This window comes from Phyllobates terribilis, unplaced genomic scaffold (genome assembly GCF_046119375.1).
Source record: "Phyllobates terribilis strain yellow unplaced genomic scaffold, ASM4611937v1 Scaffold_1__5_contigs__length_1240528914, whole genome shotgun sequence".
NCBI lineage: Eukaryota > Metazoa > Chordata > Amphibia > Anura > Dendrobatidae > Phyllobates > Phyllobates terribilis.
The window spans coordinates 483,231,110-483,256,109 of NW_027362761.1; the positions used below are offsets into that span (position 1 = coordinate 483,231,110).

At 43.6% G+C, this 25,000-nt stretch overlaps 1 protein-coding gene across 1 annotated transcript in view; it reads left to right on the forward strand.

The window, feature by feature from the left end:
• The window catches only part of MAP1B (microtubule associated protein 1B), a 135,022-nt gene that overhangs the window by 49,835 nt on the left and 60,187 nt on the right, over window positions 1–25,000 (forward strand). Inside the window, exon 2 of the mRNA XM_073679594.1 lies at window positions 2,421–2,522. Coding sequence (XP_073535695.1) covers window positions 2,421–2,522 — 102 coding nt within the window. The remainder of the gene's footprint in view (window positions 1–2,420; window positions 2,523–25,000) is intronic.

Below are 25,000 nucleotides of genomic sequence, written 5' to 3' on the forward strand. Positions count from 1 at the left end.
ATGAATTAAGGCTTGCAAGAGATGTCAAAAGCAATAAAAAAGGATTTTGGGGGTATGTCAAAAGTAAAAGAAAGAAAAGTCAAAGATGCTATAGGATTTTTACAGGATGAAAATGGAGAAATGGTAAGAGAGGATGTTGAGAAGGCTGAACTTTTTAATTCCTATTTTGCATCTGTTTTCTCTCAGAAAGAAAATGTAACATCAACTGATCTTCACTGTCCTTTTAAAGGAATAGAGGAATCCAAGTTATCTGTAAACAGAAAGATTGTGAGGGAATATTTAGCTAACATAAATGAGTTCAAGTCTCCAGGTTCAGATGAATTACACCCCAGAGTACTGAAGGAGATCGTAGAAGAAATTTTAGAACCACTCTCCATATTCTTTGAAAATTCTTGGAGAACAGGAGAAGTCCCAGAAGACTGGAGAAGAGCAAATGTTGTTCCTATCTTCAAAAAGGGGAAGAAGGTGGACCCAGGGAACTATAGGCCGGTGAGTCTGACTTCTATACCAGGAAAGATCTTTGAACAAATTATTGAACAACATGTATGTAAGTACCTGGATAAGAATGAAGTGATTAACCAGAGTCAGCATGGGTTTGTAACTAACAAGTCATGTCAGACTAACTTAATTTTCTTCTATGACAGAATCACTGACTGGGTGGATCAGGGAAATGCTGTTGATATAGTATATCTTGACTTCAGCAAAGCATTTGACAAAGTATCTCACACCATCCTTATTGAAAAAATGACCAAGTATGCAATGGACCAGGCAACTGTTAGGTGGATTCATAACTGGCTTAGTGATCGGACTCAAAGGGTGGTTGTAAATGGCTTCACATCCAGCTGGATGAATGTCTCAAGTGGGGTACCACAGGGCTCCGTCCTGGGACCTGTATTGTTCAACATCTTTATCAATGATTTAGATGAAGGAATTGAGGGTAAGCTGATTAAATTTGCTGATGACACAAAGCTAGGAGGGATAGCTAATACTAGAGAAGAGAGAGAGAGGATTCAAAAAGACCTAAATAAACTGGAGCAGTGGGCAGCAACCAACAGAATGGTTTTTAACAGGGAAAAATGCAAAGTACTACATCTGGGCAATAAAAATGAAAAAAGCATATACAGAATGGGAGGAATAGAGCTAAGCAACAGTACATGTGAAAAAGACTTAGGTATACTAATAGATCATAGACTGAACATGAGTCAACAGTGTGATGCAGCAGCAAAAAAGGCAAATACAATTCTGGGATGTATTAACAGAAGCATACAGTCTAGATCACGTGAAGTCATTATCGGTCTTTACTCCTCTTTGGTCAGACCTCATCTGGAATACTGTGTACAGTTTTGGGCACCACATTTTAAAAAAGACATAGACAAACTGGAGCAAGTTCAGAGAAGAGCGACCAGAATGGTGACTGGTCTGCAAACCATGTCCTATGAGGAACGGTTGCAGGATTTGGGAATGTTTAGCTTGCAAAAAAGAAGACTGAGAGGAGACTTAATAGCTGTATACAAATATGTCAAGGGCTGTCACATTGTAGAAGGATCATCTTTATTCTCATTTGCACAAGGAAAGACTAGAAGCAATGGGATGAAACTAAATGGGAGGAGACACAGATTAGATATTAGAAAACACTTTTTGACAGTTAGGGTGATTAATGAGTGGAACAGGCTGCCACGAGAGGTGGTGAGTTCCCCTTCAATGGACGTCTTCAAACAGAGGCTGGACAGACATCTGTCTGAGATGATTTAGTGAATCCTGCTTTGAGCAGGGGGTTGGACCAGATGACCCAGGAGGTCCCTTCCAACTCTACCATTCTATGATTCTATGATTCTATGATCTTTTTTGTCCTTATAAGCAGCTCTGATCATTTGTAGTGTGCATATGTTACATATGGGGTTTGCTGATTTTGTTTCACAATTGCTGATTTCACCATATGCATTTTTTGCAAAAAGGACGGACATGCCGCAGATTTAAAAATCCGCTTTGATTTGAATAGGGGTGGATGTGCAGTACCCAGGCACAGCCATTATACAGTAGACGGAGCAACTGGGCGTTTCCGGCTGCTGCCATCACTGGGAACAGCTGATTGGCGTGGGTGCCGGTTGTCGCATCATCACCAATCAGACATTGATGACCTATCCTACAGATAGGCCATCAACGATAAAGCCATGGTCAATTCCTTTAAATGTTTATTCTCAACATTAAAAATTATCACTTACCCACAGAATAGGTGTGAACCTTCAGATGGGTGGTGGTCCAACTGTTGGGACATGCATCGATCACGAGAACAAGCTTTTGAAATGCACATGTTTGGTACTGCTCTACTCAATGTCTGTTAGACTGTGGAAAAAGCTGAATTAATTTATTATAAATTCATGGATGACAGGGGTTTATTACTGTGATTTTCTGTTTTACAGGTATCCGGTCATGGGACACAGATCTCATTGAATGCAACTTAGATCAAGAATTAAAGCTATTTGTATCCCGTCACTCAGCGAGATTCTCCCCAGAAGTTAGAGGTGAGTAGTATTATAAACATAGTATTTCATTGTATTTTTTTTTGCATTATAAAGGATTTGATGCAGTTTTCTTGTGCTAGTTTGAGTAAAAACAGGTCAAAACTGCAACATCTGACCAAGCCCTTGGCATCTGATCACAATAGCAACGTGACTCGTGTTCTTACCACAGGCCTAAAGACTGTGTCTGAGCCTAGGGAAGCCTGACAGATCCAAGTTATAGAAACATTATTATATTGCCTAAAGACAACTGAAATGCAATTAAAGAGAACCTTTAATCAAATTTTTCATGTTGAACTGGACACAGGCTGTAATTGTAAATCAGAAGAAGGCACTCCTATCTTCATGGTGCTCAAGTAGCGTCCCACACATTATGCAGCAAACAAGGAACTTGGCACTCGTAGTGGATGAAACAAAATTGCCTCACAGACTTAACATGATGTTTCGCTCATATAGACCTTCCTCAGATGCACTGGGAATGAAAGAACATAACTCTCTCTGTATATATACACTGCTCAAAAAAATAAAGGGAACACTCAAATAACACATCCTAGATCTGAATGAATGAAATATTCTCATTGAATACTTGGTTCTGTACAAAGTTGAATGTGCTGACAACAAAATCACAGAAAAATCATCAATGGAAATCAAATTTATTAATCAATGGAGGCTTGTATTTGCAGTCACCCCCAAAATTAAAGTGGAAAAACACACTACAGGCTGATCCAACTTTGATATATTGTCCTTAAAACAAGTCAAAATGAGGCTCAGTATTGTGTGAGGCCTCCACGTGCCTGTATGACCTCCCTACAACGCCTGGGCATGTTCCTGATGAGGTTGCAGATGGTCTCCTGTGGGATCTCCTCCCAGACCTGGACTAAAGCATTCGCCAACTCCTGGACAGTCTGTGGTGCAACGTGACGTTGGTGGATGGAGCGAGACATGATGTCCCAGATGTGCTCAATCAGATTCAGATCTGGGGAACAGGCGAGCCAGTCCATAACTTCAATGCCTTCATCTTGCAGGAACTGCTGACACACACCAGCCACATGAGGTCTGGCATTGTCCTGCATTAGGAGGAACCCAGGGCCAACCGCACCAGCATATGGTCTCACAAGGGGTCTGAGGATCTCATCTCGGTACCTAATGGCATTCAAGCTACCTCTGGCGGGCACATGGAGGGCTGTGCGGCCCTCCAAAGAAATGCCACCCCACACCATTACTGACCCACTGCCAAACCGGTCATGCTGAAGGATGTTGTAGGCAGCAGATCGCTCTCCACGGCGTCTCCAGACTCTGTCACGTCTGTCACATGTGCTCAGTGTGAACCTGCTTTCATCTGTGAAGAGCACAGGGTGCCAGTGGCGACTTTGCCAATCCTGGTGTTCTGTGGCAAATGCCAAGCGTCCTGTACGGTGTTGGGCTGTGAGCACAACCCCCATCTGTGGACGTCGGGCCCTCATACCACCCTCATGGAGTCAGTTTCTAACCATTTGTGCAGACACATGCACATTTGTGGACTGCAGGAGGTCATTTTGCAGGGCTCTGGCAGTGCTCCTTCTTGCACAAAGGCGGAGGTAGAGGTCCTGCTGCTGGGTTGTTGCCCTCCTACGGCCCCCTCCACGTCTCCTGGTGTACTGGCCTGTCTCCTGGTAGCGCCTCCAGCCTCTGGACACTAGGCTGACAGACACAGCAAACCTTCTTGCCACAATTTGCATTGATGTGCCATCCTGGATGAGCTGCACTACCTGAGCAACTTCTGTGGGTTGTAGAGTCCGTCTCATGCTACGACGAGTGTGAAAGCACAACCAACATTCAAAAGTGACCAAAACATCAGCCAGAAAGCATTGGCACTGAGATGTGCTCTGTGGTCCCCACCTGCAAAACCACTCCTTTATTGAGTGTGTCTTGATAATTGGCAATAATTTCCATCTATTGTCTATTCTATTTGAACAACAGCATGTGAAATTGATTGTCAATCAGTGTTGCTTCCTAAGTGGACAGTTTGATTTCACAGAAGTTTGATTCACTTGGAGTTATATTCTGTTGTTTAAGTGTTCCCTTTATTTTTTTGAGCAATGTATATACTGTAGATATACAGTACAGACCAAAAGTTTGGACACACCTTCTCATTTAAAGATTTTTCTGTATTTTGATTACTATGAAAATTGTACATTCACACTGAAGGCATCAAAACTATGAATTAACACATGTGGAATTATATACTTAACAAAAAAGTGTGAAACAACTGAAAATATGTCTTATATTCTAGGTTCTTCAAAGTAGCCACCTTTTGCTTTGATGACTGCTTTGCACACTCTTGGCATTCTCTTGATGAGCTTCAGGAAAACATGTATAATATTCTCAAAATAATAATTGACATTTGTTGAAATCAATTAAAGAAGCATGAACATGATTTAATAACAGTTAATATATTCTGTACTAAAATTTGGTCCTGCAGCATGGATCCTGGGGCTGTGATGCACATTTATACCTTAGTTATTGGAATGGGGGAGAGGTCTTTAAATGTAGTTTTAATAATAACTTATCTATATCATCACTGGCAAGAAAAGGCAGCTGTGGGACTGGAAAGGTGAATACAGTTTAAGAAGTTGCAAATGATTTTCAAGGTGGATTTTATGCAGAATCATCAGGTCTGATAAAATTGGGTCATCCATTGTGCATTAGATTGTTGAATGTGACTAATCCAACAGTCCCATTATTAGTTGAGAATAATGCATTGCATACAAAGCCATGTCTAGTATTAGAGGCATGTTATATACTAATGTATGCTGATTCACATTCGCATGAGCTAATTCTCACCTACAAGAATGACCTTACTATTATGGACATAGGAAATGAGCAGACATTTTATCTGATAACATTCATCAATTACTTTACGCTGATTTTCCACAGAACAGTCTTCTTCCAGTCTGACCGGTAATGCTCACAATTAAAGATAATCGCTTCCTGCAAATGACAAAGAAATGGAAATGTAGAATATAGTTTGCTCCTGTATATATACAGTGGGTACGGAAAGTATTCAGGTTCCTTTAAATTTTTCACTCTTGTTTCATTGCAGCCATTTGGCAAATTCTAAAAAGTTCATTTTTTTTTCTCATTAAAGTACACTCTGCACCCCATCTTGACTGAAAAAAAAAAACAGAAATGTAGAAAGTTTTGCAAATTTATAAAAAAAAAATGAAATATTACATGGTTAGAAGTATTCAGACCCTTTGGTCAGTATTGAGTAGAAGCATCCTTTTGAGCTAGTACAGCTATGAGTCTACTTGGGAATGATGCAACAAGTTCAGGTTGGATGGTGAACGTTGGTGGACAGCCATTTTCAGGTCTCTCCAGAGAAGCTCAATTGGGTTTAGGTCAGGGCTCTGGCTGGGCCAGTCAAGAATGGTCACAGAGTTGTTCTGAAGCCACTCCTTTATTATTTTAGCTATGTGCTTAGGGTCAGTCTTGTTGGATGGTGAACCTTCGGCCAAGTCTGAGGTCCAGAGCACTCTGGAAGAGGTTTTCATCCAGGATATCTCTGTACTTGGCCGCATTCATGTTTCCTTCAATTGCAATCAGTCGTCCCTGTCCCTGCAGCTGAAAAACACCCCCATAGCATGATACTGTCACCACCATGTTTCACTGTTGGGATTGTATTGGGCAGGTGATGAGCAGTGCCTGGTTTTCTCCACACATACCGCGTAGAATTATCACCAAAATGTTCTATCTTCATCTCATCAGACCAGAGAATCTTATTTCTCATAGTCTGGGAGTCCTTCATGTGTTTCTGAGCAAACTCTATGCGGGCTTTCATATGTCTTGCACTGAGGAGAGGCTTCCATCAGGCCACTGTGCCATAAAGGCCCAACGGGTGGAGGTCTGGTCTAGGAAGACTTCTGGTGGTCCCAAACTTCTTCCATTTAAGGATTATGGAGGGCACTGTGCTCTTAGGAACCTTGAGTAATGCAGAAATTCTTTTATAACCTTGGCCAGATATGTGCCTTGCCACAATTCTGACAGCTCCTTGGGCAGTTCCTTTTGAGCTCATGACTCCCATTTGGTCTGACATGCACTGTGAGCTGTGAGGTCTTGTATAGACAGGTGTGTGCCTTTCCAAATCACGTCCTATCACTTAAATTAAACACAGCTGGACTCCAATGAGGGAGTAGAACCATCTCAAGGAGGATCACAAGGAAATAGACAGCATGTGACTTAAATATGAGTGTCTGAGCAAAGGGTCTGAATACTTATAAATATGTGATTTTTCAGTTTTTCTTTTTTAATAAATTTGCAAAAAACAGATGGTAATTGGTGGTAACCAATAGCAGTATTCGGGTGGCGTGTACAGGTCTAATATTGCACTTATACAACAAGGAAGTGTGCAAATATATGTCTTTTACAACGTGCACAATAGGGGGTAGATTAGTGATGAGCGAGTATGTTCTGTTAACCCTTTCGGCGAACATGCTCGGGTGCTCGCTGAGTATCTTCAGCGGTGCTCGGTGTTATGTTTTCGTCACTCAGTGCTCATGATTTGCGACTGTTTGACAGCTTTAATACATGTGAGGAATGCCTAAGAAACAGGCATTCCTCACATGTATTAAAGCTGTCAAGCAGTCGCAAATCATGCGCACTGGAGTGACTCAAACATAACACTTGAGCACACTGAAGATACTCAAAAAACACCCAAGCATGCTCGTAAATCTCGAGTAACGAGCATGCTCGCTCATCACTAGAGCAAATAGTTGTATTTAAATATGTGAATTAGAGATTTTTCTTTTGTCTTTAAAAAAACAAATAAATTATAGGATTTTTGTTTAGTAGCAAAATTCGGACAGAAAGGTATTAAAATGCTCTCTTTGTTTGTTGCCTTGTGTGAAAAATGGTTTTATTAAGTTGCTGTTACTGCAGCATATGACAAATCAATCAGTTCACAGTCTCTCTGACTCTGCAGGTCCAGCACCTCCCTATCACTTCAATCTTTGCATTATTAGTCACAGACTGAGACTACCACTCCCATTTACAATGTGAATTAGCGCTGCGGTAGTATGCCACAATCAGATTAGGCCTTTTTCTAACCCTAGGTGGATTGGTGTGCGCGCTCTTAACGCTTATCCCTACACTGTAAAAGCCTAAAATGGTGCTGCTTGTCCGACCCTCATCTTTTACAGTTCCTGTGATAGTCCCCCCTGATTGACTTTGCTAGACCATGTGATTTGGTAGCAGCAATGTACACTGCTCAAAAAAATAAAGGGAACACTTAAACAGAATATAACTCCAAGTAAATCAAACTTCTGTGAAATCAAACTGTCTACTTAGGAAGCAACACTGATTGACAATCAATTTCACATACTGTTGTGCAAATGGAATAGACAATAGATGGAAATTATTGGCAATTATCAAGACACACTCAATAAAGGAGTGGTTCTGCAGTTGAGGACCACAGACCACATCTCAGTACCAATGCTTTCTGGCTGATGTTTTGGTCACTTTTGAATGTTGGTTGTGCTTTCACACTCGTGGTAGCATGAGATGGACTCTACAACCCACAGAAGTTGCTCGGGTAGTGCAGCTCATCCAGGATGGCACATCAATGCGAGCTGTGGCAAGAAGGTTTGCTGTGTCTGTCAGCGTAGTGTCCTGAGGCTGGAGGCGCTACCAGGAGACAGGCCAGTTCACCAGGAGACGTGGAGGGGGCCGTAGGAGGGCAACAACCCAGCAGCAGGACCGCTGCCTCCGCCTTTGTGCAAGGAGGAACAGGAGGAGCACTGCCAGAGCCCTGCAAAATGACCTCCAACAGGCCACAAATGTGCATGTGTCAGCACAAATGGTTAGAAACCGACTCCATGAGGGTGGTGTGAGGGCCCGACGTCCACAGATGGGGGTTGTGCTCACAGCCCAACACCATGCAGGACGCTTGGCATTTGCCACAGAACACCAGGATTGGCAAAGTCGCCACTGGTGCCCTGTGCTCTTCACAGATGAAAGCAGGTTCTGGCTGCAAAGCCCTCCATGTGCTCGCCAGAGGTAGCCTGACTGCCATTAGGTACCGAGATGAGATCCTCAGAACCCTTGTGAGACCATATGCTGGTGTAGTTGGCCCTGGGTTCCTCCTAATTCAGGACAATGCCAGACCTCATGTGGCTGGAGTGTGTCAGCAGTTCCTGCAAGATGAAGGCATTGAAGCTATGGACTGGCCCGCCCGTTCCCCAGATCTGAATTCGATTGAGCACATCTGGGACATCATGTCTCGCTCCATCCACTAATGTCACGTTGCACCACAGACTGTCCAGGAGTTGGCGGATGCTTTAGTCCAGGTTTGGGAGGAGATCCCACAGGAGACCATCCGTAACCTCATCAGGAGCATGCCCAGGCGTTGCAGGGAGGTCATACAGGTACGTGGAGGCCACACACAATACTGAACCTCATTTTGATTTGTTTTAAGGACATTACATCAAAGTTGGATCAGCCTGTAGTGTGTTTTTCCACTTTAATTTTCGGGGTGACTCCAAATCCAGGCCTCCATTGGTTAATAAATTTGATTTGCATTGATGATTTTTGTGTGATTTTGTTGTCAGTACATTCAACTTTGTACAGAACAAAGTATTCAATGAGAATATTTCATTCATTCAGATCGAGGATGTGTTATTTGAGTGTTCCCTTTATTTTTTTGAGCAGTGTATTATGGGGAGTCTTCAGCATTTTTTTTTTCAATCCTCGCAAATGGAAACACAAACTCTTTGCATTAGCAGGGACCTGTGAATTTGAGGAATTTCGACTTGAAGTCGATCCTCCATGTGAAGTCTCACAATGTCAGTACTGATTGGGTAACCTCAGACTGCATATGGATACCCACCTGATTCCACCAAGGTGTCACTTTATTTATGAATTTTTAGTAGAAATAACAGAGGAATGACATATCCATGAGTTCTAGGATGCTCCAGAATCGTTAGATGATGGGGAATACATGTCTGTACTAAAAGAGACATGTCATTATTTCACTTAAACACATATTTTCATTAAAGATTACATGCTATTAAAAATGTTTAGGCTTTTAGGAGACGAAACACTAAGCAGCTGTATGGTACTGTGTTTATAGAACAACGTAAATGAGAGCGAGGATCTTCTCCACATCTGCAGCTGTCACACTCCAGATTTACAGTTTATCTGATGTTTAGTTTGTTGATTCTACGATCTTTGTTAGCTTTATACTTCTCTAATACTATTTAAACTGATAATTTTAGGGTATGATTAAGACTTAATTCTCTTTCTGCCATTTGGTACATTGTGCTTGTGCATGAAATGATACTTCTATTTTTACTGATATATTTATGGATTGTTCTTTGCTGTTTTGTCAAAATAATAGGAGCATAGAAATAATTATTTATTGAGGCTTTCAGCCAAGTCTTTTTTTTTTGGATTAAACAAATTTCAGATTTCATGCGAAGTCATTGCTTATAGGGGCTAATTTCACAGATTATGTTCCATTGTTTAGATTCTTGAAAGGAATGGCTGCTCTATGTAAACTCCTTATTATATTGTATGTATTCTGCGTAGCCATTTAGAGATAATAAATGGGGATTCCCATTATAGGCACTATATACCTGGTAGCCGAAAATGAGCGCCGTTCCAGAGAGCCCCATCGTAGTGGACAGCAGACATCCCAGGAAATTAATGTTCTCCTTTTGGATATTTTAGGCAACTTGTACTTCTTTAACGGTATTTGAAAGGCAACCTCGTTAATGGTTCCAGTCATTACAAAAATATAATTTATTCTACTCACTAATGAATCTTCTGTATTTAATTACGGTAATCTATGGACATGTATACAGGAATCATTAACAGGATGCAACATTAAGAAATCTAATTAAAACAGTCTCCTTTGAAAAGGTTAAGAATTAGTAAACTCATTATTGATAGCATTCTTGGCACCTATGCAGTCTTTTAGGCTACATTCCCACAATGTGCTTTTGGTCAGTTTTTGATGTTGCAGAATTTCTGCACCTATTTAAATTAGGTTACTTGCATTTTTTATTATGTTTTTGTGTGCTTTTTTTTAACATGCATTTTTATTGCGTTTTTCTTCCTGGTGCAGATTATATGCGTGTGTGTCTTTTTTACCTGCAAAATTTTGTAAAGTGGCACGGGCCAGTAGCTGTGAGGAAGGTACTCATCTTCCACGCCTCGTCATGCTACATGAAAATGGGGGTCTTGGCTGGGTGTGTGGACTAGGTATGTTGGTGATACGACCTTGCAGACCGCATGGTGCCGTTGTATTTGGCCAGCTAGGACTAGATTTTACAGAGTTTAGTTAGGGAGGCTATTGTTCATAAATAAAACATTTGTACTGATCAATAACTTTTAAGGAACTATGTACAGCAGATTGTAGGTGTTCATCTTCAGGAACGTTTCTCCTGTGACATGGAACATTATCACACACTTCCTTCTCTCTTTCCGAGAGTCACTCTCGCCCTCTACTTTGTTTAGCTCTTCTGTCTCCACACAGCCCAGCACACTCTATTCAGGGAGCCTCCTCGTCCCCAATAATGGCACTACAATCCAGAAAGCAAGACTCCTATACTTCCACCCACGGTTCCGCATCCTTCTCCCCTTAGGGGAGTTTTCTATGCCATTGTGGCAGCTACTTAACTTTTCGCTTTATTGACGCCTCTGGACTACCAAGCTTGAAACAAAGTTTTTTACCCACATTTTTGGAATGGTGCCAACAATTTTGTCCAATTTGCCTTTTTTTCTCTGTTTGTGTTCCAATACACACAAAGGAAATAAACATGTGTATAACAAAACATGTATAATTGCAATAATTTTCTGGGAGAAATACTTCATTTTCTGAAACAATTTCAAGGGTAACAACACTTTGGGCATGACTGATTGGTCCCAAAAGGTGGTTGAAGGAACATTGCACTTTAAGAAAAACAGATACAGTCTATTAAGATTAGGAGAATAAGTATAAAAGTTCTGTTTTGGGTGCGTCATAAACAGCCTCCTCAAGCTCCTTTTAAGCATTTTTGTCAACTATTCTGGGAGGCTTCAAGAATGGTCATGTAGTTAGGGAAACTTGGAAAACCTTGGATATTAAACGAGTAAAAATTGACAAGCATACTTTAGGATTAGAGATGAGCGTTGTTCTACTCGAACTGTTCGCCAATCTCAAATTCGAGCTGTTTTGGGCGGTGTTCGAGCCGGTCGGCGAACACGAACAATTTGAGAAAAATTCGGCTGTTCGAGGTTATGTTCGATAACTGTTCGTGCACCAAAATCATAACTGGATTTTTTCTCAGTAATGATGAAAATTAATGTTAATACGCAGTTTGAGTGTACAGCGGGGCGGGGGGAGGGGCAGGGGATGGATCTCTGCAGGAACAATGAAGATCTCCATTTTTTTTTCTCTTTCCCGCATTTACAGTGGGGAGGTGCAATCTGTCAGCCTATCAGCAGCGCACACACGGAGCGAAGTGCTTTTCTTCACACAAGCAAGGGCATGTGTGATTGGCAGTGTATGTCACATGTCCTTGCCCTATAAGACCAAGCCATTTTCCCCGTCGCCACCATTTTCTCACTGCTGCAGCTGCGTGTTAGACGGCACCGCTGTTGCTGTGTGTGCTATACCTTGTTAATTTCAAGCCAATTTTCGCACAAATATACAGATAGCTTGGGAGTAGGGAATAGTTGTGATTGCAGTCCTTTTAAGGACTAGGTTACAGCATTTCCTACGACTTTTATCAGGGAGGTCTGTGCTCTTAAATAGATAGATTGTGGGAGTAAAGACTAATTGTAATTGGAGTCCTTTTCAGGACTAGGTTACATGAGTTCCTATCAGTTTTTGCCAGGCAGGTCTGTGCCAGTGCTGTGCAAGTTTTTTTCACAGCATTTGGCTGAATCTAGCAAAGCTAATCCTTTTTGGCCTATTGCAGAGTGTGTTAGTCAGTGGAGTAGCCTATCTGTGTTGCAAGATATACCACCTGTGCATAGAATACCAATTTTTTTACTGCACCTAGTGAAGTAAAATCTTTTGGGCATAGCATCATTCTATTAGTCCATCTATACTGACCTCCATCAGGTTGCAAACTGAATATAATTTTTTTCTGCATCTAGCTCTGAAAAAATATTTGGGCTTCTAGCGGTGTGTGGGACTTGGTCTATTAGTCCATCTATACTGACTTCCATCAGGTTGCAAATTAAAAATAATTTTTTTCTGCATCTAGCTCTGAAAAAATATTTGGGCTTCTAGCGGTGTGTGGGACTTGGTCTATTAGTCCATCTATACTGACCTCCATCAGGTTGCAAATTAAAAATAATTTTTTTCTGCATCTAGCTCTGAAAAAATATTTGGGCTTCTAGCAGTGTGTGGGACTTGGTCTATTAGTCCATCTATACTGACCTACATCAGGTTGCAAATTAAAAATAATTTTTTTCTGCATCTAGCTCTGAAAAAATATTTGGGCTTCTAGCGGTGTGTGGGACTTGGTCTATTAGTCCATCTATACTGACCTCCATCAGGTTGCAAATTAAAAATAATTTTTTTCTGCATCTAGCTCTGAAAAAATATTTGGGCTTCTAGCTGTGTGTGGGACTTGGTCTATTAGTCCATCTATACTGACCTCCATCAGGTTGCAAATTAAAAATAATTTTTTTCTGCATCTAGCTCTGAAAAAATATTTGGGCTTCTAGCAGTGTGTGGGACTTGGTCTATTAGTCCATCTATACTGACCTACATCAGGTTGCAAATTAAAAATAATTTTTTTCTGCATCTAGCTCTGAAAAAATATTTGGGCTTCTAGCGGTGTGTGGGACTTGGTCTATTAGTCCATCTATACTGACCTCCATCAGGTTGCAAATTAAAAATAATTTTTTTCTGCATCTAGCTCTGAAAAAATATTTGGGCTTCTAGCAGTGTGTGGGACTTGGTCTATTAGTCCATCTATACTGACCTCCATCAGGTTGCAAATTAAAAATAATTTTTATCTGCATCTACAGTACCTCTGAAAAAATATTTGGGCTTCTAGCAGTGTGTGGGACTATTTGTGTTAGTCCATCTATACTGACCTCCATCAGGTTGCAAATTCAAAATAATTTTTTTCTGCATCTAACCCAGCCAATAGTTTTGGCCTAATACCACAGTTTGGCCACTCAGCTCTGCTCGGTTACCATCCATTGTTTTTTTGTGCAAACAACTCCAGAGTTGTGAATTAGTTAACCACCAAAATGAGTGGAAAAAGGCCTGCTGCTGGTGGAAAGGGGAATAGGCGTGTTGGGAAGGGGAAAAAAGGTTGTGTCCGTGGGGTAGGTGTTAAAGCAACAGTAACATCTGCAGAAGAAAGACCATCTTCCAGCCAAACTAAAATGTCTACTTCTTTTAGCGGACAATGTGATAAGATCCCTTTCTTACGGCCACGCCAATTGCTACAAATTCCAGATGAGGCACAAAAACAGCAGGTGCTTCAACGGATATCAAGTGCTCCTTTAAGTGGTCTCTCCTCCACATCAACTTCAACATCACAAATACTCCAGTCCTCAAAGGTGTCACCCAAATCGCACTTGCTTCCTCACAGCTCCCAAATCTCCAGCTGCCCGTCTGAGTATGAGGTAGAACAGATGGTTGAGTCTGCAGAGCTGTTTACTCATACTATAGCCTGGGAATCAGAGGTCGACTCCAGCGCTTCTGTGAATCCAGACGAGGAAATGATCTGCACTGATGCCCAGAATCTTTATGAGTCGGATCCAGGACCAGACGCAGAAGGTTCTGACCATAATGTAGACCCTCATTCCCAAACTGTAACTCCTGTTGGTGGAGACAATGAGGAAGACGATGATAAGACTCAAATACCTGATTGGAGCGACAACTTTAGTTTTTTGTCAGGGCAGGAACAGGTTGGCTCTGAGGACGATGGGTGTGATAACGCACAGGGTGATGATGATGAGGTCGGAGATCCCACTTACTGTCAACCCACAGTCAGCCAAGAGATGAGGTCAGCAGAGGAGGTGGAGGAAGATGCTAGTGACGACGAGGTCAGGTTGCGCCTTCCTGGACAGAGACGTAGTACTGGAAGCACGTCAACAACTGCATCCTCAAACACAACTCTGCCTCTCACCACAAGTCGTGGTGGCTCTTCAGGTCGCATGGGTGCTAAGCCTTGCATAGCCTGGGCATTTTTTCAGATCGATAAAGATGACCCAACTCGTGTTATCTGTAACATTTGTCAGCAAAAGCTAAGTAGAGGCCAAAAAATACATAGTTTGAGTACTTCATGCATGAACCGGCACATGGACATGAAGCATAAGTTGCAGTGGGAAGCTCAGTGTGCTACAATGCGGCCTAGCCGGCCGGGCCAATCACCGTCTGCCATATCTTGTGCATCCGCGGCCTCTTCATCCTCTGTGACTGGGGGGACAGCAGTCACACCTGTTTTGGGGCGCAGACCTGCCACCTCTTTACCCGCAACAGCCAGCGTGATTGGCAGGTCATCATTTTCTTTGGAGGTGGTAACACCAGCTGGTGTTGAGCGCTGTCCGACATCGATAGCACCACCTTTGGATCAAGGCAACCTAACATGTCCGCCTGCATCTTCCTCACAGACCGGCAGTTTGCCGGGGACACCCTTATCAACCCCGTCTAAGCACAATAGCCAGCCCTCGGTCCCTCAGATGTGGACAAGTAAAAGACCATTTCCTCCTAGCCATGAGAAAGCTAAGAGGTTGAATTTCACCATCTGCAAGCTCTTGGCTACAGAAATGCTGCCTTTCCGCCTGGTGGACACAGAGGATTTTCGAGACCTTATGTCCGTCGCAGTGCCCCAGTACCAGATGCCCAGTCGGCACTACTTCTCAAAGAAAGGTGTGCCTGCGCTCCACCAGCATGTCGCACACAACATCACCGCTTCTTTGAGAAACTCTGTGTGTGACAGGGTGCATTTCACCACAGACACTTGGACGAGTAGGCATGGACAGGGGCGTTACATGTCGCTGACTGGGCACTGGGTAACTATGGTGACAGCAGGACAAGGGGCTGCTGTCCAAGTCTTGCCGTCCCCACGAGTTGTGCGTCAATCCTCTTTATGTCAAAGTTCCTCCACTGCTTCTGCCTCCTCAACCTCCTCTCGGTCTTCCACCTGCACCCAAAGCCTGTCTGGTCATGCCACAAGCTTTCTAACTGCGCAGAAGGGATCCTGCACACCTCCTTACTATGCTGGCAGTAGGGCTCAACGTCATCAGGCGGTTTTTACATTGAAATGTCTGGGAAATGTGAGTCACACAGCTGAGGAGTTGTGGTCAGCTCTGGAGAACCAATTTCATGAATGGTTGTCTCCACTGGACCTGAAACCAGGGAAGGCCGTGTGCGACAATGCTGCAAACCTGGGTGCGGCCCTTCGCCGGGGCAATGTCACACACGTGCCTTGTATGGCTCACGTGTTGAACCTGGTTGTCCAGCAATTTTTAGCCCACTATCCCAGACTAGATGGCCTTCTGCAGAGGGCACGGTCGCTGTGTGCTCACTTCCGCCGTTCGCATCCCGCAGCTCAGCGACTTACATCTCTACAGAAGTCGTTGGGCCTGCCACTTCACCGGCTAAAATGCGATGTGCCTACCCGGTGGAATTCAACTCTGCACATGTTGCAGCGACTGTGGCAGCACCGACAAGCCCTGGTGCAATACGTTCTGACGTATAGCCTGGGCCAACGAGATTCAGAGGTGGGGCAAATCACGCTGGAGGAGTGGTCTCAGATCAGGGACCTATGCACCCTTCTGCACAGTTTTGAAATGGCGACGAAGATGTTTAGTGCTGACGATGCCATTATCAGCATGACTATTCCGGTGATTTACATGCTGGAGCACATGTTAAACAGAATTCGGAGTCAGGTGGTGGCACAAGAGGAGGTGGAGGAAGTAGAGGAGGAGGAGTTGTATGCGGAAGGGCTAACATCTGCAAGGTCCAGACGGTCGGCAGCACCAGGGCGGCAGGCATGTGAGGGTGGGGGAGATGATTTTACCAGGGCGCATGGTAGCAGCCAAACTAGTGAGGAAGGTGCAGGAGCCCAGGAAGAAGTGGAGGACGAACTGATGGAAGACTCATCAGATGAGGGAGACCTTGATCACATTTCTGTTGTGCGAGGTTGGGGGGAGAGGACAGAGGAAGGAAGCATGATTGTTACCTCACCACCAACACAACAGGGACTTGGTGCTCCTGGATGCGCAACACACATGAGTGCCTTCTTGCTGCACTACCTGCAACATGACCCTCGAATTGTGAGAATTAGAAATAATCCTGACTACTGGGTTGCCACACTGTTACATCCCCGGTACAAAAGTAAATTTGCAGAAATTATTCCTGCCATAGAAAGGGATGCACGCATGCAGGAGTATCAGCAGAGACTGTTGCAGAATCTTACATGTGCTTTTCCACAAAATACCAGTGGTGCACGTAGTGAATCTCACAGTTCCAACTTGCCAACCGTGGTCTGTATGGAATTGTTCAATAAAGGGCCCAAAATTAAGATAACATAGATGGGAGAGGTCTCTATGAATAGGAATTCCTAAATTTTGATACCCTGTGAGGGCCAGGCAAAGGGAAAGTTGGACTGGATGGAATCCTATATGGATTTAGGGAGGGAGACATCGAGGGCCTCAGACTTCGCTGCATTGATTTTAAAATTTTACCATGTAACAAAGTGATCTATTTCAGCCATAACAGCAGGGATGGATATATATGATTGAGTGATATATACTAGGACATCATCAGCAAATAGAGAGCACTTGTACTCGGTGCCTCCCACCTCAATCCACCTAATATTGGGGTTATGGCGAATTGATGAGAGCAGGTGCTCCGTCACTAGGATGTATAAGAGAGGGGACAGAGGACATCCCTGCCTTGTCCCATTGGTGATTGTGAAAGGTGATGAAAATGTTCTGACGCACCCCCTGGGCCTTGGGACACCCGGAGCCGGACCCTTTTTGGTGGATGCTGGTGGTTGTAGTCTTCGTGGCGGCGATCCGGTTCCGTGGCTCAGGGCGGTCAAACCAGTGGCGGAACTATTTATGTGGTTTTGATGTTTAAATGTCCGACTACGCCACCCGTGGATTGCGGTCAGAGTGAACCGCCGCTACAGGGCAGACCGCTAAGGCTGGTGTTGTGGGTGCAGCAGAGCGTAGCATAACTCCCCACGGGAGGAGTATAGCCTCAGGGCAGTGTATGCGGAGGATGGGGGTGATGGTGCAGGGCAGCAGCAGTAACGACACGGAGTCAGTGATGCAGTTCAGGGCCTTTACTCACAGTTCTTATTATCCAGACCACGTCTGCAGGTAACGGCTGCCCACGTCGTACTGTGCTCACCAGGTGAGGTGCTCAGACAACTCCCAGATAACTTTGGAGCGCTTCACAGGACCCCCATTGTGTGTCCTTTGTCTGGCCTTTCTTACCAACACTTCTGTCCGGCTGCCTCGGGCCTCCTCTTGGTAAACTTGGCGCCAGTTTCCCTGACCCTATGTGGTGCCTTCCTAGCGGGTGGAGCAAGGGGCTGCGCCACATAAAATGTCAGAGCCTCCGGTTTCTAGCTGAGGGTCGTTTCCTGCCTCCACTAGTTCGGGGACCGGTCTCTCCCTTTGGCCTGACCCCTCCACGCAGGTGGATTCGGGCGTGCGGTGGCGACTCGCCCGTCCGCACCCCTGGGATCCCTTCATTCCTCGTTCCTGGAGCCTTCTCCGCTCCTCTTCCTTCCTTCTCCCTCTTGCAGGCCTGGGCCTCTGTTACTAGGCCCGCCTCCGGAGCAGAGCTCATGCAGAGCCCCTGCTCCCTGCCACTTCTGCTCAGACTTCTCTGCACTGAACTAAGATGGTGCCCACCTTTTATACTCCCTTCTCAATGCACCCAGGAACTGCTTCCTCCCTGCTCCTGCACTGCAGGGTTCCCCTTCCTCAGTGTTCCCTCCCCCCACTCCAGCCAGGGACAGGGACTGTCGTGCCCATCTCAGGGGCATATTGGTCGCCCTGCCCCACGGCAATGTGGTGTAATGCATGCAGGTGTCGGGTCCTGATCCACACTCCATCCTTATCTGAGAGTGAGATATCACACCTCTGGGTGAGGTGCAATACGTCTGTAGCAACCGAGCCCTCGGTGCTACAGTTCCATTTATCTTCAGCCTAGGTGACGTATTGTGATACAGGGCCGTGATTTTGGCTATAAAAGGGTCCCCTAGACCCCTACCCCAAGCTTTTTAAGAGAATCATATATGGCGTGCCAGGAGACTCTATGGAATGCTTTCTCAGCATCCAACGAGAGTATCTAATTACAAATTTTTAACTGCATCTAGCCCAGGAAATACTTTGTGCCTAGTAGCAGTGTCTGCTAGTAAGCGGATTATCCCGGCTGTTAAGCAAGCTGCACCACCTGTAGTTTAGACACTTAATTTTTTCAAAGGAAATGCTTCGGGACCATGGGATACTTAGTGAAGAGCATCAGGAGGCACCCCAAGGCATAGGGGCTGGGACTGGCAGTAGGATGCCTTGCGGTGGACAGCCGAGCTCGATCCTTATAAAAGCTTTTTAACTGCAGCAGCTTTAGTGGACGCTACTGGAGCTGGAATTACCGCGGCTGCTGGCATGAGACTTGCCCTCCAATAGATCCTTGTAAATGGATTTAAAGTGTATTCATTCAAATTAGAGAGACAATTTAAATTAAAAAGCTTAGAGCTGCCTCCACCACAGGGGGGCTCGCTCGACCCACCAGCGGACAGGCACCAGTATTGGGAGAGGGGGGCTGGCCGTCAGGGTTCACCGCGGCTCTGGCACAAACCCGGCGACATGGAGGTGGCACGGGCAGGAGCGGACTGGCCGTGTCGGCTTCTCACTTTTTGGATTTTAGAAGGGCATGACATGCCTATATCTGTGTCTCCCCCTCCTTTTACTCCTCCACCTCTTTTATTTTCGCATGACTATATGTACTTGTCACTTTTCCATGTGTTAGTTATGTCTTCTGAACAGTTTGTCAGCTTTTGGACACCTTTGAAGGTGTTTTCTATGTGTTTCTATGTGTTTTTGTTTGCCTGCCATTGGTTTTAACGGTGTTCGAAGGTGTTCGACGAACAGTTCGACGAACAGTTCGGCGAACACACGGGTGTTCGACGAACCGAACCGAACTCGAACACTACGGGGGTGGCTCAACACTATTTAGGATATGAAATAAAGGAGACATAGAAGTAATTTTTTTAATAGTTTTTCTTCCACTTGAATCCACCTCTGGCTTTGACTTAAAGGAAACCTGTCATGAGAAAAAACGCTATTAACCTGCAGGTATCTGCAGTTAATAGCATTCTGGACCTGCCTGGCGCTGACACTTTGAGCCCTGCTGCCAGGAGGAAATTAACTTTTTCCTCCTCCTGGCAGAATTCGGCATTCAGCCGCGGGGGAGGCGCCGGCGCTGGTTCAGTCACAGCTCTGTGTACAGAGAGTGATGGCTGTAACCGTGCCCCCTGCACTGACTGACTGTGGTCTCTAATGCTGAGCTGCTGTTAGTCAGTGCCAGGGGCGTGGTACTTCACACAGAGTGGTGACTGAACCCCTGCCAGCACCACACCTATGAAAGAATGCCAAAAGCTGCCGGGAGGAATAAAGTTCATTTCTTCCCAGAAGCGGGGCTCAAAGTGCAGGCGCCGGGCAGGTTCAGAATGCTATTAACCTGCAAATTAACCTCATATCTGCAGGTTAATAGCATTTATTCATGCAACAGGTTTCCTTTAAGTAAAAGCCAAAGGTGGATTCAAGTGGAAGAAAAACTATAAAAAAAATACTTCTACTTCTCCTTTATTTCTTAAATTACTTTTTTCATGTAACAGGTTCCCTTTGAAGGGAACCTGTCACATCTTAAAATGCTATATACCTGCAGATATAGAAAATTAACTCATGTCCTCTGGAAGCCATCGGCTTTCGGTCATGGGGGCGTTCACAGAGCAACTACAGTCACCTCTCACTATACTGTGAGTAGTGGGTGTAAACATGCACTGGCACTTTGACAGCCTGCTCTGCAGCATTTGTGTGAGCAAACTATCAAACTCCTGGGGTGTGATAACAGAACTACTCACAGTATGGACAGCATTGTAAAGCTATTTACCTGCAGATTAACCCCACATCTGCAGGTAAATATTGTTTTCCGAGGGGAAAAAACAGTATCAAAACTGCCATAAAAACTGCTTGTGTGATTTTAGTCTAAAGCTAATGCCGTCGCCTGTTTCCAACATCATGTCTGCATCTGAAAAAAAGATTTCCACATGATTGCAAATGCAAAGGGAGCTGCCAGCAGTGGATCTTGAGGATTTTCCCAAGTACATTCAGCCTGGCACAACATTCCTCAGACATCCATAAATAACCTCACTGATAGCAGCCAAGGAGTGTAAGGCTATGTGCCCACGATGCAGAAATGCTCCGGATTTTTTCCTGAGCGTTTCTGCATCTTCCTGGCAGAAAAAACGCATGCGGATTGTACATGCTTTTTTTCTGCCAGGTAGAAGCGTAAGTGAAGCATTTTGAACATGCGATTTCGCATGTGGGTTTTCAAGCGCTTTCCAAGCAATTTTAGCATCACTTGGGCTTGACAACTTGGTCACACTAAATAATGGATTTATATAGTGTGACCGAAAGAATGGTAAAAAATAAAAAATAAATATTATATTTACCTTCTGATGGCCCCTGGAGTCCATGTCTCTGCTTGCCGGCAGTTCGCGGTAGACTAAAGGACCTGCCGACGTCAGCGGTAGACTAAAGGACCTGCTAACGTCAGTGGTCGCCTGTCCCGTCACATGACTAAATGACGTCATGGCAGGTCCTTGAGTTCACCGCAAGCTGCCGGGCCATCAGAAGGTAAGTATAATGTATATTTTTTATTTTATTCTCTTTTTTAACAGGTTCTATGGTACCCGGGTCCAGAGGAGAGTCTCCTCTTCTCCAAACCCGGGTACCATCCGCACATTGAAATGCATGGAATCCGCATGTACAGAAGCAGTGATGTGGATTCCATGCGTTGAAATGCAAGTCAATGGCGACGAAAACGCCGCGCTTCCGCAAAATAATTGGTAGTGCTGCGTATTTTTCTGCAATGATAATCCGCAGCGGAAATTTCCGCAGCATGTGCACAGCACATGCATCATTGGGGAACATGGCTGACCTTCTACCAAACGTTTTTTAAGTGTTTCTGCAGCGGAATTGCCGCTGCGGAAACGCTTAAAAACCGCATAGTGGGCACACAGCCTAAATGTACAGTACAGACCAAAAGTTTGGACACACCTTCTCATTTAAAGATTTTTCTGTATTTTCTTGACTATGAAAATTGTACATTCACACTGAAGGCATCAAAACTATGAATTAACACATGTGGAATTATATACTTTTGGTCTGTACTGTATGTATTTCTGTGCATGCCATCCAGACTCAATACTAAATAAATTGAGATGCTTTGAAATTTTTTCTTTCATTTTTCATCATTTGCATATCATTAACATGTCTAGTCGTCCTGTGATTTCGATAACTTCATGACTCTTCCATATTGGTGTTCCAATTTCAATGTTGAGGAATGTATATCGTGTGGAATTGTGCCTGTTGATATAGTACATAGTGTGAAATCCACTCTATATAAGGTCCTCACTATATACTATATTATGCCGTATACATTACACAGGATATGCTGAGACTGCTGAATACACCTCACTGAGGAGATGCTGACACTGCTGTATATACATCACATAGAATATACTGAGATTCTGCTGTATATATCACATAACATATACCCAGCATCATACTGAATACACAGGTCCACACTATATGCTATATTATGCAGTATACATTACATAGGATACACTGAGACTGCTGTATATACATCACATAGGATACGCTGAGACAGCTGTATACATATCACATAGGAGACACTGACATTGCTGTATTTATATAACATAGAAGACACTGAGATTCTGCTGTATATTACGTAGAATATGTGTATGTAACATATGCACAGCACCTTATAAATATACAGGTTCACACTATATAAAGTAGTGTGAAAAAGTGTTTGCCCCCTTCCTGATTTCTTATTCTTTTGCATCTTTGTCATACTTAAATGTTTCAGGTCACAAAACAAATTTAAATATTAGACAAAGATAACACAAGTAAACACAAAATGCAGTTTTTACATGAAGCTCTTTATTATGAAGGGAAACAGAAATCCAAACCTACAGGGCCCTGTGTGAAAAAAGTGATTGCCCCCTAAACCTAATAACTGGTTGGGCCAGCCTTAGCAGCAACAACTGTAATCAAGCATTTGCGACAACTGGCAATGAGTCTTTTACAACGCTCTGGACGAATTTTGGCCCATTCACCTTTGCAACATAGTTGTAATTCAGTCACATTGGAGGGTTTCCGAGCATGAACCACCTTTTTAAGGTCATGCCACAGCATCTTAATCGGATTAAGGTCAGGACTTTGACTAGGCCACTCTAAAGTCTTAATTTTGTTTTTCTTAACCGGTTCCCGACCGCCCACTGTAGATAAACGTCGGAGCTTGCTGGGCTCTGTGCAGCGCCGACGTTTAAAAACGGTGGGTGGTCTCGCAGCGCTCAGGACCCCCAGGGTCCTGCAAGCGCTGCGATTCCGGTGCAGAGCGTTAGCTCTGACAGGGAACATCATCGGGACCTGATTAGATCAGGTCCCAGTGATGTTAACCCTTTGCTGTCTTCTATATGCTGCGATCTATAGTGAGAGGGGGTCGTCAACTTACCTCTCCGAAGACCTCCGAGTCCTTCCAGGACCTGGGGTTGCTATGGCAGCTGGAGGTCACATGACCGCCTCCAGCTCTGCCATATATGGTGTCCTGTCTGGCTCAGCTGCAGCTGTAGCCAGACAGGAGACTCTGACTGAAACAGTCAGGGAAGATCTCATGTAATGTAATGTAATACATGTCTATTACATTACATGAGATCAGTGATCAGAAAACTAAAAATTAATGTCCCATACAGGGACTAAGAAAAAATGTAAAAAAAAAAGTAAAAAAAAAGTTTTTAAACTATTTAAAAAAAAATCACAAAATAAATAAAAATAAATAAATAAAATATTAAACCAATAAATCCGTATATTTTTACAAAACCAAAAAAAGTACACATATTTGGTATCGCCGCGTCCGAAACAACCCGAGCTATAAAACTGTCACACTAATTAACTCCTTCTGTGCACACCGTAATAAAAATAAATAAAAAACGGAGCGAAAAAATATGCTTTTTCATCATATCGCCAAACAAAAAGTGGAAAAAAATGCGATCAAAAAACAAAATAGAAATAAAAATGGTACTACTGAAAATGTCATCTTGTTACGCAAAAAAAAGCCGCCATACAGCTCCATCAGCCAAAAAATAAAAAAGTTATAGCGCTCAGAATAAAGCAATGCAAAAAAAATATTTTTTTCTATAAAATTGTTTTATTGTGTAAAAGCGCAAAAACATAAAAAAAAATACAGTAAGTGAAGTATCGCTGTAAACGTACTGACCTGAAGAATAACGCTGCCTGATCACTTTTACCACACGCAGAACGGCATAAAAAAAAAACCTCAAAAAACAATTCCAGAATTGTTTGTTTTTGTTAATTTTACCTCCCAAAAAACGGAATAGAAAGCGATCAAAAAATGTCACGTACCCAAAAATGGTACCAATAAAAATGTCAACTCGTCCCGCAAAAAACAAGCCATCACATGACTCTGTCGGCCGAAATATGGAAAAATTATAGCTCTCAAAATATGGTGATGCAAAAACTAGATTTTGCAATAAAAGCGTCTTTTAGTGTGTGACAGCTGTCAGTCATAAAAACCCGATATAAATCTGGTATCTCTGTAATCGCACCGACCCGAAGAATAAAGTAATCTAATCAGTTATATCACACTAGGAACGGCGTAAAAAATAAATAAAACCAATTCTTCACCTGCTACTGATTTGTTTATTATGTCCCCAAAGATCCCAGTAAGGCTCTGCCCACATTTATCCTGCGCTCTGCGCTGAGCGCCTACACCAGAGTTTCCGTGTAAATCTCTGAAATACATGATTCAGCCAGAACCCATGATGGAAGATTACCTGTAATGAGGCAGATATAGGCACTGTGGATGCCGTCTAGCCTGGGATCCCACGGTGTCATTTGTTTTAGGCGTGCATAAAAGTGCGCTTGGCCACAGTTTTGTGCACTTCTGAAAAAAAGGACACCGCTAAACAGAGGCCAGACGGTGTCCAGAGTAACTCTGCTGCCTCATTACAGTGAATGGATCCCGCAGGGGTTTCATCTGAATTACATCACTTGGAAAATTAGATGGAAACCCCGATGTAAGTGCTCAGCCTAGAGCGCCGGATAAATGTTACGTAAAATGTTCCCAATAAAAGCTTCAACTCAGTCCTCAAAAAAAGCTAGTCCCCACTCAGGTCCATCATTTGTTAAAAATATAAGGGACT